General features: G+C 40.9%; 1 protein-coding gene across 4 annotated transcripts in view; it reads right to left on the bottom strand.

Annotated features, from left to right (window-relative positions):
• The window catches only part of OGFOD3 (2-oxoglutarate and iron dependent oxygenase domain containing 3), a 94,263-nt gene that overhangs the window by 26,921 nt on the left and 49,358 nt on the right, over window positions 1-17,984 (bottom strand). For all 4 annotated transcript variants that reach the window (XM_032792772.2, XM_032792766.2, XM_032792771.2 and 1 more), the window contains one exon: window positions 416-539. In XM_032792772.2, coding sequence (XP_032648663.1) covers window positions 416-539 — 124 coding nt within the window. The remainder of the gene's footprint in view (window positions 1-415; window positions 540-17,984) is intronic.

The following is a 17,984-nucleotide window of genomic DNA, read 5'->3' as shown; positions in this document are numbered from 1 at the left end:
CTGGAAATCAACCTTAGGGAAAAGTACTTCTTAGCCATAAAGGAGAAGGCTTTAGAAAGACAATCTTGTGAATCCTATTTAAGGAAGGCTGTGGCTTTTCAGGCAGTTATTCCATGTGCCTGGCCAGTCTCAGATAAACTCAAACCTTGGCCATTTCTAGTCTATTTCACCATTTCTTCCTAAGCAATTAAACTTTTGCCAGAAACAGGATGAATTTTACTGCCTTCAATCCATTAATCATTCATGTGGCCTATCCACTGTCCCAGGTCACGTTACTGACTACCCACTTGAAACACATTAGGCTTAATTCTATCCTGTCATACTGTGGAATTTCAGCTGGGGTAGCACTGGTTTAACTGAGAACAGGAATTGGTCTATGGAGAGTTATATAGTGAAAGTAAACTGAGAACCCTACCTGCTCGGGGTTCTACAGTCCTGTTAGCACCGACATCCATGAACACAAATCGTCCACCACCAAAATCTTCGGTGTAGTCAGACAGATAAAGCAGAGATGTATAGTCAAAGGAGCCGTAGGTTACCTAGGAACAAAGAGAGCACACTGAATTACCTGACTCCAGTCTGGCCTCTCCAGAATGCAAACTCCAGATCCAATAGGTCTGAGGGACTTTTCCAGTTTTTCACATCTTATTTTAGACATTCACTAAAAAGCTCTCTAAAGCTGGGAACAAACTGTTCATTTCCTAGCAGCTTTAGAAAGACTATCAACCTCTGTCAGCCTAACTCCTCTAGCTATTTTTTCTTATAGCAAAATGGATACCAGCTCCTGACCTGACATTTTGGCCTGATGTTAAAAAAGTATAGGAACACAGAGATAGAGAGACTGTATCAAGGTGAAAACTCTGCAGGGCTGGGGATGAAAAGGATTCTCGCAAACTCTGACTGATTAGTTTCCCCTCTTATCTAATCACAGATAAGAGGATTATCTGGGCAACTCACCTTTCACTCCCTCACCCTTCCTCCCTTTCATCTGCTAGCATACAAGGACTCAGATGTGCTGATGATTCAGATCTTCCAAGTAGACTGACATCTGTTAGAGGAACAGATCCTCTTTTTTACTTTGTTTTGTTAAAAAAGTTCACAGATGGCTTTGGAAATAAAATGTTTTTCTACAAAGCACTGAGGACCACGTTTTAAGTTCATCACACGCTGTTCCTTTTAAATGTCATAATGCCCTTCAGACTTTGTCCTTAACAATCTTTTTTTTTTACATTACTAATTTTGCTTGATACCTGGGTTCAAGAGGAACAAAATAGAACTATTCAGATCAATAAATGCCTTGCAAACCCATTAACTGTCTTGACATTTCCAGTTCAATTTTTTTTTTTTAAGTATACGTGTACCAGTGTCAGATAAAGCCAAAATTTTGACCAAGTAGCAGTTGCATACATGAGGAATGACTATGACAGAATAAAATGAGATTTGGAGAAAATTAAGATACCAGATGGAGGATGAGGCTCTTCTTTACATTTACTTCATTTTGCTATTTTGAGCCTAAGGATTTAGAAGAAAAGTTACATCAGAAAAAACAAGCTGTATTAAAATCTAAATCTGGAGTAAGGGAAAATTTAAATTTCAGCCTTTCCCTTTATCTTCTTTGTCTAAACCACATTACAAATGCAAGGAAATGTGGAAAGGCATTAAAGAAAGTGATGTTATTAATGACATTTTAGTCCCAGCACCCTGAAGGTTCATCAACTTTTTCAGGCTCGTAATAAATCCCCACTTCATAATTCTGTCTTCCTTGCAGCCAATACTGCAAAGACACCTTCAGCTAAAAGGACATGTTTGCTTGCACTGGAGATAAGACCACACATTGCTTCAGGAATGGGAAGGCTGCCTCTCTCATTTCACAGCGTTCAGTGCGAATTACTCTCTCTCTTCCATGCTTGCAAGTCTGAGACTTTAGGGGCATTCATTATGCTATACAATCAACAGTGCAGTGCTCCTCTCTCCCTCAGTGATGTCCTCCATTCTCTCTCAACCTCTATGACCTACAAAAACCTCTCTCTCAACCTCTATGACCAACTCTCACTCTATGACCTACAAAAAAAAAAATGACTAATGTGGCTACCTATACTTTTTCAGACACTGAAAAGGGGACATTCCTCTGACTGCAAACAAACTTAGTATATCCAGTTTCTCCTCCTAATTTATAAACTTGAAAAAGAAATTGCAAAATCTTATTTGTCTATGTTTTCAGCAAGGCCCTGCCTAGTCTTCTGCAAAACCAATTTTTCAGCAATAGTGCATTTGCACCAGTGATACTAACCAGTGATACTAACCTGAGTTTTTTGGTTTTTTGAAGTTAGCATGTCTATCTAACCTTTAGCAGCAAATTGCTTTTTCTATTACTGTTCTTCACGATTACTAGCACTCAAAGGTAGATCAGTATTAAGAAGTGGTGACACTTTATAAGTGGTCACTGGATGACACTAAATTATAACAGCCTCTCTGGAATAACAACATCCCATGAATATCAAATGCATTTATTATTCCACTCACATTAAATATCAAAAGGCTTAATAAATTACATAAAAAAACTCTATTCTAATTGAAACAAACTAATAAAAGTTATACTGACAACCACAGACTGATCAATTTTCAAAAGTTCTTTATGAATATTTTAACTTAAAACATATGGATCTGGCAAAGCAATAATCATTTAGACATTTCTGCTAGTTAGTTTGCAGAGTCATTCAGCATGAGCCAAAGTGCACTATGTTAATCAGTACACCCTTTATAATTTGCATACCAAAATGACAGATTTAATAGCAGATGCTAATTTAGACCTCATGTTACTAAAACTGCTTTATTTTTTCAATGACAATATGATTAGCAAATTATGAAGTGTTATACGTTAAACTAAATTACAACTGTCAAAATTAAGATATTTTGTAATGGATCCTCAATTTTTTTTTTAAGTTTTGTTTATTTGCTTATTCACCAATTTGATCATTTCAGTAATATGAAATAGGTTTCCCTGTTATCATTAGCAAGGATATACTTTTTATTTGTGTTGTGCTTCAAGATACAGAGACTAATGTGAATAAGCCTGAATTTGTATCCTATCCATTTTCCAATCACATGGTGCATGGCATATGAAGAAACTGATAGATCAGTAAACTGGTTCTGAGCCCAAAATAAGAACCCCATTCAAATGCAAACCAGCTATGATGCAGAAAAACTGCCTTCTTACAGAGATGAACAACTGTGCCCCTACTGGCATTCAGATCTGTTCAGGCAGTCCCTGGAGCCCATTCAGAGCCGCACTGAACTCTCTGGAACACTCTGTACAAAACCGTAGGAAATAAAGTGCTTTCCCACACAGCAGGTGGAGAGGTGGGGCATTTTTGTTTCAAGTTCAGCACATTGCATTATCAGTAGCAGAGAGGGATGGCACACCATAAACAGCAGGGAAAGAAAGGTGGGGTACTGATTATGTTTCACAATCAATTCTTGAATGCTTGGCATGTGGATAAGAATTATTTTCAGAGACATTCCAACACTTTAAAAAAAGTTTAACAAATCTATGGTTTTAAACACTCTCCTCCCCCAACCTTTCACCAAGAATTAGAGGTAAAAAACTGGTGCTTGCAGATGAAGCTGTTTATTTACAGACCCAAAATAGCAACATTTCATCATCAGCCACTAATAACTGTCAGTCTTTATCATATACCTATCATTTGATTTGATTTCTAATAGTGTCTGGGACAGGTTGGACTTCCCTTTCTGGGGTGCCACCGGATGTGCTGGGGTCCCAAAGCCCACCAGTCCTATCAGCCTGGGTTTTCCTTGCACTGTGTTGGTGTGTCAGGCTCTCAAGCCCCTTTCCAGCACACACCCAGGCAAGGCCATACCCAGCTGCAGACACAGACTGAAATCAGCTAGGGGAATGGCCAGCACTCTGGTGCACACACCACCTGGAGTGTAAACCCCAGAATAAGATTGTCTTGTGCTGTATAGAAAGATCTGCACAGTGCAACCTCATAGAAATTAGCCCTCTCCCTCAATGTGTAGAGAGAGATGCATAGCTTTTTGCCACCATTATATGGATTGCACAAATTGGGCTTTGAAATAAACAAGAAATAAGTTTATTAACTACAAAAAGTAAATTTGAAGTGATTAGAAGCGATAGCAAACAGAACAAAGCAGACTACTGAGCAAATAAAACAAAACACTCAAGCTAAGCTTAATATACTTAAGAAACAGGTTACAAATTGTAATTGCTCACTCTAAATGTTGGTTTAGGCAGGCTGCAGAGTTTCTGTAGTTTAGAGTTCCAGTTATTTCTCTTTACAGACTGGACCCCTGTCTGAGCCTGGACTCAGCACCTGCCTTTCCCTTCAAGTGTTTTTAGCAATCTTCCTTCTTGGATGGGGAGGCAATGGAGAAGAGTCTTGATTGCCTTACTCCCCAGCCTTAAAGAGAATTTACATAAGGCAGGAACCCTTTGTTTCCAGCAGAAAAATACCAGCAGTGTCCAAAATGGTACTCCGTACCAGGTGACATCATCAGATGACCCATCAGTGTCAAAGCAACATCCCAGGAAGCACCTCAAGATGGTGGGAGATTAGTATCTTCAAAGTTCTTTGTCCTTCTTAAATGGCGCATTCAGGCTGATTGGGGGAACACTCACCAGATAGTAGGCAAATACACACAGTTACAATTGTTACAAAGTCAACATTCCTAACCTCAGATACAGAAATGATACATGCATACAAATTGGATAAACACTTTCAGTAGATTATAACCTTTTCAATGATACCTCACATGACCCATCTTGCATAAAACATATCTTAGTTATGCCATATTCATATCATAATATTTGTATGACAAATATGGGGTATAACATCACAGCGTCTACATTCAACAACAACCTCTCCTCTCAACCTCCAACTAACTCTCTTTTCTAGCACACTTTTCCCCCCGACTTCACTTTTGGCCCTGTCTTCTTAGTGTACGTGCAACATGTCTCAAGTGGCACACAACCAGGATTCATCATCAAATTTGGTCTGCAGTTTGGATCATCAGCGTCCCCGGCCCAGGGGTTGATGAGGAGCATGACATGAACACTGATCCATGTCCCCCCTTGGCCCTATAAAAATACTGAAGTATCCTTTTTATGTTCATATATGGTGCTTAAATAAATAAATAATAGTACTGCATACACAGATAAATTAATTCAAGTTGCAATGTTTGGATCCTTATTTCAAAACACCTCTGTGTTCAAGCACCATGCTAATAAAAAGGAGATTTTATTAGAACAAAAGGTCTTTAGAAACTTTATGACAGAAACACTGAAAACAATCAGGAAGTTGCCACCATGTGCATAGACCAACTGACTAGGGGAGACTTCAACAGAGCATTCCCAAGGATTTAGACCAGATATTTCACTCCTGCTGTGGTAAATGTAACTTAAGCAATGTTATGGAGAGATGAAATCATCTTTTTTTCCTGTTCTCCCACCTGTAGATATACCACTTAACATAAAACCACTTGAATTTGGATGCTTGTGGTATTGGCGATTAGATTTGAGATATTTCGAGGGCTTGGAGCAGTAATTTTATACTCACACATTCCCTTGTGAGCTCTCATACATATAAGGAATTGCAAACTTTAAATCTGTCTCAATATTGGTTTGCAAGAGAGGATAATAACACAAAAAGTGTTTTAAAATTATTTTTTGTAATAAGTAGAGTTCCATTGTATGCATCATACAAATGAATTTATAAAGCAGTATTAAAAACCTTAAGCATGCAAATGTCACGAAACAGACATCCCACCCAAAAAATATGAGATTGGCTTAAAATCATGATACTTTTTAACAAATAATAAATTTTGGATTCTTTTTATTTGCCTTTTGAACCTTTAAGTTACACCTCGTTTACGCTTTCCATTTTTTCTATACCAAAGTCCAAACAGTGGGACCTAGTGGTTGAAGCAGAACCAGTGGTGGTCAGGAGTAAAGCCAATGATCAGAGTCAGAATTTAGGAATCAGGAGATCAGAGGTAGGCAGGAACTAAGGCTGGAGTGGAGCAGGCAATGGGTGGAGCAAGGGCCAGGCAAAAAGCAGGTCTCGCCCAGCTGCAGCCGTGGAGCGCATTGAGCAGCCAGTGTGCTGCTGTTGCTACATAGCTTAAATGGTGATCTGTTGGTTCTTCTGACCATTCAGGGAGTACAGTCACTTAGTTAGGGTTTATTGGGCCCAGCTGAGTTAACTTTTTTGCCTTGCAACCCAGCTCAGAGGCACCTGTGTTCCTGACATTTTCTCTGCAACCAGAAACTAAAATGTTACCCTCTTTTTTTTTTTTTATATAAACACTGAGATTCTCATGACTCCAGAAGTTGAGGATTCAAGAGAAATCCAAATATCACAGTAATTGGCAATGAGGAATAGTATAATCTAATCTCAAAATAAGCATTGCTAACCAGTAATACACTGGGATCAGAGAGATCTGGGGCACAAATTGTTTACAAATATTTAGATTACTTCTGTCAATGGATACCTCTGCCATGGGACAGTTATTTTTCTCCTCTATTTTATGTCTGCAGTCCTCCAAGAGGCATTATAAATGTTAATATTCTGCTAAAGTCTTCCTCAGTTTTGTCTGTATAACAGGAAAGACATTAAAAGCAGTAGTATACATATATACATTTGATTCTGGTTTTATATTTATTTCAATTTGAAATTGAAAGAGTGGAGATCTGGAGGACCATGAAATATGTGTAAGTGAGGCCTGCTTTGCATCAAATATTTTATCTAAGCCAGCACATTGTGTTCCATACAGTGCTGTCACTTAAAACCTAGCAGATGGCGCAGGATGAAATCCAGGTATTTAATGGGAAGCACCACACTGTAACCCATATTTTCAATTCCCTTTTGGAAAGATTTGCACTGTCACTTTTTATGCTACAATAGGCACTTGATTTGAGAATGCACAAAGGTAGGCAGCAACTTAGCAGGAGCTGCGGGTGCTCAGTACTTTACAGGAATAGGCCCAAGAGCTGCCACTCATAGGTGGGCTAGCCATTTCCCCAAAGCTTCTGCACATCTACAAGAATCTCACATTTTTACAGCTTACTAAACCCATGTTCTGGTCATTTGGTTCCAGTGAATGGTATGTCTGGGTTATCTATTAGTGAATGTAAGATTCACAAGGAAGGGACAGTAACATGCCCTCAGTCTGAATGCAGCCCGTGCTCAACAATGAGAAGTTCAATGGACTCTCTCTATTTTCAAAAAATGGAATCTATTTTAGGTTTTTTTGCAGGAAAATATATCAAAGACCCAAGACACTCTTTTTTACTTTTTTTAGACCGAGGTATCACAGTTTATTTCCTATTCTAGGAAAAGGTTGAATTGTGGTCTCAAAAAATACCACTGTATGGTAACTGTTGGCAAATGCTGACTTTTTAAGTAGTGATCACTGTAGTTTCAGGAGCACAAAAAAGATAAATAATGTAGTTATCAGGGAAGAGGATTAGTCTTATGCCATGTCTACACAGTTATTTATTATGCAGCAGGCTGGTGTGTAAATCTACCTGACACTAGTGTGCCATGCACTAGCTGTCCATGTGAATGCCGCTGTTGCACACTGAAAGTTCAATCCCTAGAGTGCTCTGACCTACTGCAGTTTTAACTGCCCTTACAAAATACGAATAGCTGATATCCCATAACTTTTCATAAGATTCCCCAGGCAGATTTTTGTATCCTCTGCCAAATGCCCGAAGATCTTTCCAAATGCAAGAGGGAGCTATGATTCCTTATTAGTACATGCTACAAGAGAGCAGCATCACAGTTTGTCTACAATGTTTCTGTGTTATTTTAATTAACAGGACAGGATGCTGAACTGTTTAAAATTCACTATAGAAGTGTGGGTGGCTGGAGGGTGTTAATTTCACTTAAATGCAGTTTAAATATTAAATACATGGAAAAAAAAACAAGCAATAGCCTATAGGAATGTATAGGTGAGATATAGGAGCGTGCCCATATTTTTATATTTGTACCAGCTGCGCCCTCCAAATGTCCTTACTGACAGATAGTTAATGGGGAAAGAGAATAATTTGCATGTCAATATAACACGGGTGTTACATGAAACAAAGACTCTCTGCCTCCAAATTTTCTTTAAAATATCAAGTTGAGATGATCTTTGGTGATCCAAAATTTTGGGAATATTTTGGAAGTTATTCTGTCATATTCATTGGTGCAACAGGATGGGTTACCCCCAGTGTTATCAATGCTCATGATTCTGTCAGGAGTTTCCTCATAATTATTGCTTTCCTTAAAGTCCCAGCTCCTGGAATCAAGTGAATATGTGATGCATTCAGCCTTCATTTCTTAAAGAAAAAGTAAGTTTCTAGCCCTCGTGGCTGTGAAGAAAGCTTCAAAATGTAATCCCACTGAATCCTAGAGGCTCAAAAAGCAGAAGGCAAATAAAAATCTATTATTTTTATATAATCTCATGATTTTTGAACATTTGGGGTTGACAATACTGTTCACCTCCCTCTCTCTCAAAAAAGGCCGATTTCTGAAATCTTGTTAAAACAATCAGTACCTAGTAAGTAATTAAATAGGATAATTTGTTCCTCTGCAAGGGGAATGCATCAGAAATCTTAAAGCTCTCCTAAGTATCCCATGGAAACTGACAGGGTGACTAGCATGCTAAGCTTTCATTGATCTTTACTTAATTTTCTAGCACTCAAAAAAGCCCTTTTTCGGAATGACACTAGGAAATGCTATTGCTCTTCACTATACAGAAACTCTTGATATCTAGTTCTACAGCCTATATGTTTCTCCCTGCTTTTCCAATTATAGACTGTAAATGCACAGTGAAATTTTCCAATCGTGTGCTCCCCACAGGAGATAGAAGAGAGAGATTTAAAAACACACTTCAAGCAGATTGGACTGAAGAAAATAAATCAGTGGCATATCTTCCAACCTACAAAAATTGTCTATCACATCTAGCCTTCCCTGAACTATATGTTACGGCTTATTAACCTTTTTCTTGGAATGCACCTGCACAGCTGTGAATTTTAACTGATGCATTGGCAAAATAACCATAATTAATTAATTTCATTCTGTTTAAACAGATCCTGATAATTAAGGAATATATGTAAACTACTGCTCCTCTCTAAGGCCACGATCCCAAACACACGCCCAAGTAACCTTAGGCTTACAAGTGGCCCCATATCTATTGTACTTAATGGGACAACTCATGTACATAAGGGTTTGGAGAATTGGGACATCATAAAAGATGGGGACAGGAAGGAATTATTTATTAGACACCTTAAATGGAAGAGGGGATCCAAATGCTACAACAGTAACTTTGCTATGACTATGTTCCCCCAGGTCCTGGATCTTGACACTGAGTTTCAAATCCTGTTCTATCAGCTGATGGTGTCCACATTACCCTGCTTCTGCGAGTGATGCATGTCCTCACCAAGAATGCTTGCACTGACTTAAGTGAGGCATTGTGGGGCACTTACAGCTGCACAGGGCTCACAGCTGGAGTCCCACACCCACCTCAGGGTGACAGCCCAAGCTGTGAGCCCAGCAGGGGCTCAAATTCACAGCACAAAGCCTACCAGCAGTGAAACTGACATTCTTGACACTTTCCTGGCTCCACCTGTGAACCCCGCCCTGCTGCTCTGAGCCAGAGGCAGCCGTGAAACTGACAAGAATAAAAGCCAACATCCAAAGTAAGTAACAGAGTGTGTACAAGGACACTGCATCACCCTAACTACACCAATGTAAGTGTTATGCCTTTCATGAAGGTGAAGTTATGATGTTGGTGTAGAAGGCCACTTACTTGGACGAAGCAGCATTCTAGTGTAGACACCGACACAGTGAGGTCAACATAAGGCAGTTTACGTTGACTTAATTCTCTAGTGTAGATTAAGCCTTATCCTGAGACCAACAGAGTAATATATAAATGAGCCACCAATGAGTAAGCAAGAAACAGTCTTTGAAGGACATTGAGTGTGGGTGTTTGGTGGAGGTTATTTGAAACAAAAAACAAAAACAAAAACAAGCCCAACAAAACATGAATCTGCATCCTGCCACAGACCAGTAGAAGGACAATCAATTCCTGGAAAGCAAACTTCTCTTATTTGGGCATCTTATGGTCTGGCTACTTCCAGCTAGACCAGGGGTCTCAAACTCAAATGACCATGAGGGCCACATGAGGACTAGTAAAATTGGCCCGAGGGCCGCATTACTGACACCTCCTTCCTGCCTCCCTCACCCTTACTCCACCCCTTCCATGGAGCCCCACCCCTGCCCCACCTCTTCCCACCCCTTCCCTGCCCCCATTCCAACCCCTTCCCCGAAATCCCCACCCCAACTCTTCCCCCTCCATGCCCCTTACATATGGCACTCCTGTTAATACACCCAGAACATTAGCCTTTTTCATAACTGGCTATATTGTTGGCTCATGTTTGATTTGTGATCCACTGTAACTCCCGATCCTTTTCAGCAGTACTACTCCTTAGCCAGTTATTCCCCATTTTATAGTTGTGCTTTTGATTTTTCTTTCCTAAGAAAAGTACTTTTAAACTTGCATTTATTGAATTTCATCTTGTTGACAAATCTCAAAAACCTTGGAAGAAGAAATGTCAATGGCCAGGAGCTGATAAAAAAACAACTCAAAAATTAAATAGTAATATATTCAGGGAGGTAAAATGATTACCACTCAGAGGGAACAGCACTGATTAATACGTCCAAAGCATAAAAATCGATAATAGATTGGAAGCCAATGAATCATTGATTGCTTCGAGCTAGGTTTCAAAACAATACATGAAACTGATATTTATACAATGTTACACACCAACAGACAGCTATAATAAGATCACTTCTGCAGTTGCCTACAGACTGATTGACAATATTCCCAAGCTTAACACCTGCTTAATAATGGGAGACTGATTACAAGATTGGGACTGACAACAACAGAATGGTGAAAGCAATGGGCAAGCATACTGTGGTTCCCAAAATCAGAACAGCAAATGATTTCTAGGACTGTGGCTGGTGTCAGGGCTCATAATGGGTGGAACGTTACAGTGACTCCTCGCTTAACATTGTAATTATGTTCCTGAAAAATGCTACTTTAAGCGAAACAATGTTAAGTGAATCCAATTTCCCCATCAGAATTAATTTATATAGAGGGGTTAGGTTCCAGGGAAATTTTTTTTGCCAGACAAAAGACTATACACACACACATAAATACACATACATACACACACACACATATACACAGTATATGTTTTAAACAAACAATTTAATACTGTACACAGCAATGATGATTGTGAAGCTTGGTTGAGGTGATGGAATCAGAGGGTGGAAGAAGGTAGGATATTTCCCAGGGAATGCCTTACTGACAAATGATGAACTAGCACTTGGCTGAGCCCTCAAGGGTTAACACATTATTGTTAATGTAGCCTCACGCTCTATAAAGCAGCACGAATGGAGAGAGGAGACACACACACACATTGTGTGTCTGAGTGACAATGTGAGTGAGGTGCACTGCCCCTTTAAGTACGCTGACTCCACTCTAAGTACACTGCCTTTTTAAGCAGATCAGCACATTGAGACAGTAGCTACTGCCAGCAAGTTCCCTTTGTTCTGAGCCCTGTCATGTCCCCGCAACCTCACTCTGTGGAGATGAAGTACAAGAGCGGGGGGGAGGCAGCAGCATACAGGAGCAGGGAAACACCTTGACATTAGCATCCCTCCCCCCCGCCCACCCCCAAACAGCAAGCAGGAGACTCCTGGGAGCAGCTCCATGGTAGAGGGCAGGAGCAGCACAAAGCAGTGGCGGGAGGGACAGCTGAACTGCCTGGCAACTGATAGCCTGCTGGGCGGCTCCCACACAGGAACTTAGGGGAGTTGATGAGGGGGCTGCCTGGCCACCCTGGTTCCAAGCCCCCACCAGCTAGCTCCAACAGGCTGCTCTTTCCGCAAGCAGTGGGCAAAGCAGGCGACTGCCAAACAACATTATAAGGGAGTTCTGTGCAACTTTAAATGAGCATGTTCTCTAACTGATCAGCAACCTAACAACGGAACAGAGTTAACCGGGACAACGTTAAGTGAGGAGTTACTGTATTTCCACATAGATACACACAAGTAACTTGGAATGTTACAGATGGAGTCACCAGGAACCAGACAGATTGTCTATGTAATGGAAGGAAATTTAGAGCAACTCTCCAAGGCATCAGAGCATACAGAGAAGACAATGTTGGAAGTGACCAAAATTTGTGTGTAGCAAGAATGAAGATTAAACTTAAGAAAAATAAAACCCCAAAAAGAGGCAAGAAAGTTAGCAAAAGGCAAACAGAGAAGACATTACAGCAGCAATTTCAAACTGAACTGAAGAACAGAGTATAGATTCTATAGGACTGAGATCCACTACAAGAAGTCAACATTGACATGTCATGATCCTTTCTGCATGACAGTATCACAGATGCTGCAATAACTGTAGTTGGTTTCCAGACAGGCAAACCTAAGGTCTGGATAAGTGAGGATATGTGGAACCATGTAAAAGAAAGGGACAAGCCAAAGCAGACATTCACTCTTCAAAAACACCTCTAGAAAAAGCGGCAGCAAAAAATCTGTTTAACCCAAAAGACACAGCAGTGAAAAGCAGCATGAGAAGAGACAAGAGGAAATATATGGATAACACTGTCAAAGAAGTTGAGGCAGCTGCTGAAAGAGGTGATTGTAAGACACTTTATCAATTCAACAGCGTTCTAACTGGCAAATTTACACCAGTCAGAGGGCCTGTTAAGGGTAACTAAGGAAAGACCTTACCAATAGAAGAAAAAAAAAAGAAAAGAAAATGAGAGATGGACAGAACACTTTCAGGAGATGTTAAAATGACCAAACCCAAAATAAATTGTTGACTCTGACAAAGAAATTAAACACACAGAAATAGATAGCACAATATTTCATATTGTAAAAGATGCACTAAAAAAAGTGAAAACCTGGGAAAGCTGCAGGCGAAGAACAGGGAAATTCTGGAAGTTTGTGCTGATGAGATCATCAATAAAATCACCAAACTTTTCAATAACACATGGGACCAGGAAAAGCCTTTAAGACAATGGAAAAATGGCATTATTGTCAAAATACCAAAGAAAGATAATCAAAACAACTCTAACAACCGGTAAGGTGTTACACTTCTTTCAGCAATAGGCAAAGCCTTCTGCAGTATCATCTTATGCAGAATAAAGGAAGCAGTTGAGCTACCTGAAAAGCAGGCTGGATTTTGATCCAGTAGATCACAAGTTGACCAGATTTTCACCCTAAGAATAGTCAGGTAGGGTATGGAGTAACAAAACCCACTTCTCAGAAACTTCACAGATTTGAAAAAAACATTTGACAGTCTCCAGCCCAATTTATTCTGACATACCTTGAAGTGTTATGGTATGCCAACAAAACTAGATAACATCATCAAGGCTTTATATCAAGGTGCAGCTTGTACAATTAAAGTAACACAGACTTCAGTTAATGGTTTAACAAACACTGGCATCAAACAAGGATGCATTTTTTCACCTCTACAGTTGGGCATTGCCATTGACTTCATTATGGCTTAGTCTACACTCAGAAGTTAGGTTGACAAAACTCCATCAGTCAGAAGAGTGAAAAAACCAAACTCTTGACTAACCTATGCCAACCCAACCCAACCCCCAGTGGAGATGTAGCTGTGCTGATGGAAGAATGCTTCTTTTGCATAGGTACTGTTGCTCAGGGAGGTGAGGTTCCCACACCGATGGAAAAACACCTGTCTGCGTAGGCTGTGTCCACAGTACAGAGTTATGTCAGCATAGCTGTGTTGGTGTAATGCAGACAAGCCCTTATGAGAAAAAGCGTAGACATACAACACAGGCATTGCACAATTTAAGAAGATTTAGATTTTGCTGACAACATAACTCTAGGTGACAGCTCAACCAGCATGCAAGCAAAGACCAAGAGACTGTCCAGCTATGCAAAAAAGGCTCTCAATAATTAGTTATGAAATAACAAATCTGTGAGATCCCCAGCAACTCCCTATTCAAGTCTTACATTAGAAAGCAAAGGAATACAAGAGGTGAGTTAATCCACATATGTTGGCAGCAACCTGCAATCAAATGGGGGGTTTCCAAAAGGAAATAATGTCATGAAATAGCAAGGCAGCAGCTGCATTCACCAGTGTAAACAAGATTTGGTCATCAAAAATCTACACATTAAAGACCAAACTACAAAACTTCATCTCACATGCTGTTTCCATTTAAACAATTGGATTTGAAAGCTGGAAATCCACCAAAAGTACAGACAGATGACTAAGTGCCATGAGTACAGGGGACTGGACTACTGACCTCTTGAGGTCCCTTCCAGTCCTACTATTCTATGATTCTAAAAACAAATGCCTGAGGAAGATATAAATTCAGTCAGTTTAATATCTCTTTTAACAAACGGTGAAATACATCAGCATTCAACTCCTCATCTCCAGAGTTATCTGGAAAAGGTAATGAAAATATCTGGGTCACATGTTAAGAAAGAAGACAGAGCATCTGCCATGCTAGGGGTGTCACTGAGCAGCTGGAGGATCATGTAAAAGGTGCTCAACAAAAGAATCCCTCCATCAAACATTACTCAGAGATAGAAAACTTATGAGACTTAACATCAGTAAGGGCATGCAAAGAGTGGCCCAGGATAGACAGGGATGGTGGAGCCTTGTTTGAGACTTAAGTGACTTTTGATGGCATGGGAAGTATTTCAGATTCAGATAACTAGTTTCTGTCCCTTTTGCATCAGTCCTGTGAAATAAGAGAGGTAGGGTTCTTTGGGAAAAAAATAATGTGATTACATAATAAAAGGCTGTACTGAGATGCATACACACAAGGGGACAGAACTTCATGGACAATTGTAAAATTCACATGCCCCAGCCTTAAAGTGCTTAATTTTGCAACCTAAACATTAATTTAACATATAAGGTTTTTGCATGGAATTTTCTAGGTTTTGGGGGCTATTTTTTAAATCAATGGTAAAAATTTTCCAAAGCAACTAAACCTTTTCAAAAGTGACTTAGACACTTCAGAGTTTAAATCTCATTGAAAGTTCAATTGGTCTTAGGTTTCTATATACTTAAGTCAATTCTGAGGATGGGGCTTAAGTGTTTTTGAAAATTTTGCCACAATTCTTTGTGTGCAACTGAAACAATCCCTACATCATGCATCAGCAGCAGTGTTTGAACCCTGAACCTTCAGCACTGCAGTACAGACAGCTACCATTTAAGGTGCAGACTGATGGCAGGACAAGGCTGTTGTCCCAGAAGGAAGATAGACCGCTGGGGCTAGATGCTGCACCTGGAAGGTGTCTGTCTGTCTCCTCCCCACACTCAGGAGTTGAGAGAGCTCCTGCTCCATGCGCTGCCCTAGAATGGAAGGGCTTGGCTACTGGTGTCACACGCTGAATCAACAGAGTGGTTACATGGAGTCCAGTTTGTCTCTCTCCACCATCTCATTTCTTCCCACCCTGGGAGAGCTCTGGCCCAGTTTTCTGAGAGCAATACATGAAGAGGGCATGATCCACTAGAGCTATGTACTGGGTCCTGAGTGGGTGAGGAGAACCCCTCCAAGTCCCCTATATACTCACCCACACTGCTGCTCCAGTAGTTCCCAGTATGGATGGGTGTGTAGGGGTGTCAATGAGAGAGCAATCGGCAGCCGATTTAGCGGTCTTCCCTAGACCCGCTAAATCGACCCCTGGTGGATCGATCACCACATGTCAATCCTCCAGTAAGTGGAGACAAGTCCAAAGAAACAGTTGCAGCTATCTTTTACAATTGAAATGTCTGACAACCTAAATATAGTGGTTGCTACCAGCTCCCCTCATAATTTCTATAGTGTGGTCTAAGCATAGAATCAATACATCTTTTAGAAAGCAACTTTTACTTCAATATAGGTCACATTTTCATATCTTACGGACTCTGGGTGACTTTCTGAGCTTGAATGCTTCAATAAAATGAATAATCATGAACAGGGTATTTTGTGACTGACATATTGTTTCAGTCATCCCAAATGGACACAATCATATCTTCATTAGTATCACAATCATGTTACCAAATTATTTACCATGACAAGAATCAGTGTATAAATTTTACATGATGCATTTAAAAACTAAGTTACACTTTTGTTGCTGTTAGTAGAAAAACAAAAGCCATTCAACCAGTTGCATAGCAGATCCGCTCCCTTGACAGCCCATAGTTCACCTGCAAGATGATGAATGAGGTGTGCACAAGGACACCTGGATGGGAACAGTAAAAATGCAACCTGCTGGCTGCTCTGCATGTGCATTGTCAGGATACTAATACAGAGAAGCCTTTGATAACTTTCATAAAGAAAAATTCTTCTGCTGAAAATAAATTAGTTTCCATATGACAGGATAACTTGCAAATTTTAGGTGTGGCCTCAATAGACACATCTGCTGCCCAGATTAAATGACCATATTATTAATTTGCTGATGCAAAACAAATGTGGAAAACAGTAAAGAATGCAGGAGAGAAGGAACAAATACAGTGCTCAAATAATGCAAACACATGACAATAATAGTTAGTAGCTACAGAATTCAAAAATACACCCTAATGTATGAAAATAGACAAAAAATGAACAAACAATAACTACTACAGTTACAGCTCTTTCCTCCACATGTCGCTCATTCAAATGAGTTAAAATAACGAGCTCATCGTTTTCCTTCCACACACACACAAATCCCCATTCCCCATTTCTACCTTGAAAGTTCCCCCGATTGTAATGACAGCACTCAGAGAGGGTTCTCGTGCGATTACTAGTGAGGACAGGGATAAGCATTGCCAGCATTGTCTGTTGTGTATATTTTTAAAGTTAGTTTTCACTGAATTTTGGATCATTTCATGATAGAATTCCCAGATGGTATTCCAACATGCTATTCACACAAGACACTCTTTTCTGGCCCAGCCTATGGAACAGAAGAAGAGTCTTAATGCAAATCGTGCCTACCAAAGCCATGGAATTCCTTTCCAGGGAGGAACCTCACTAAAGTGAAATCCCAGCACAAAGACTGTGCATCACTGATGTACCACTTAAGCCTTATTTTAGAATTCAGAAGATACGGTACTGGCCTCAGCACATGGATTCTAGATAGCACTGTGTGGTCCTCAGAGTGTATCAACCAAAGGCCTCACAGTCTTTGCTCCTAAGTCTTGTTGGCAGGGGGCTCCTTGTTATGGATATCACAGTTGAATTTCCTTTAGTTTTTAAATGTTCTCTCCCAGCCTGTTGTCACTTTGATTAAAATACTCTTGGAATTGCAGCTATACTCTTCAATCTTATTTGGCCTGCTCTGGCTCCTAGGATGATGTCTGTGACACAATCATAGAGTTCAAGGCCAGAAGGGACCACCAGATCATCTAGTCTGACCATCTAGCCCAGGGGTGGGCAAATTACAGCCCATGGGCCGGATCCAGCCCCTCAGGGCTTTGGATCTGATCCGCAGGATTGCCAACTCTGTGGCGCCGTGCGCCCCGCGCTGCTCCCAGAAGCAGCCGGCACCACATCCCTGCGACCCCTGGAGGAAGGGGGGGCAGAGGACTCTGCACGCTGCCTTTGCCTGTGGGTACCTCCCCACAGCTCCCATTGGCCAGGAACAGGGAACCACAGCCAATGGGAGCTTCGGAGGAGGTACCCACAAGCAAGGGCAGCAGGTGGATCCCTCTGCTCCTCCTCTCCCAAGGGCCGCAGGGACATGGTGCCGGCCACTTCCCAGAGTGGCACAGGGTCGGGCTGGGGGAGGGGTAGGCAGGAAGGGAGTCTGCCCTGACCCCAGTGCATGCCGCTGCCACCCTGGAGCCACTCCAGGTAAGCGGTGCTGGGCCGGATCCCACACCCCAAACCCCTCCTTCACCCCGCACCCCAACTTCCTGCTTACACCCCAACCCCCTGCCCTGAGCCCCCG

The sequence above is a fragment of the Chelonoidis abingdonii genome, chromosome 13, assembly GCF_003597395.2.
Source record: "Chelonoidis abingdonii isolate Lonesome George chromosome 13, CheloAbing_2.0, whole genome shotgun sequence".
In the NCBI taxonomy this organism is placed as follows: Eukaryota; Metazoa; Chordata; order Testudines; family Testudinidae; genus Chelonoidis; species Chelonoidis abingdonii.
Note: the sequence above shows the minus strand (reverse complement) of the source record. Positions and strands in the feature narration are given on the sequence as shown.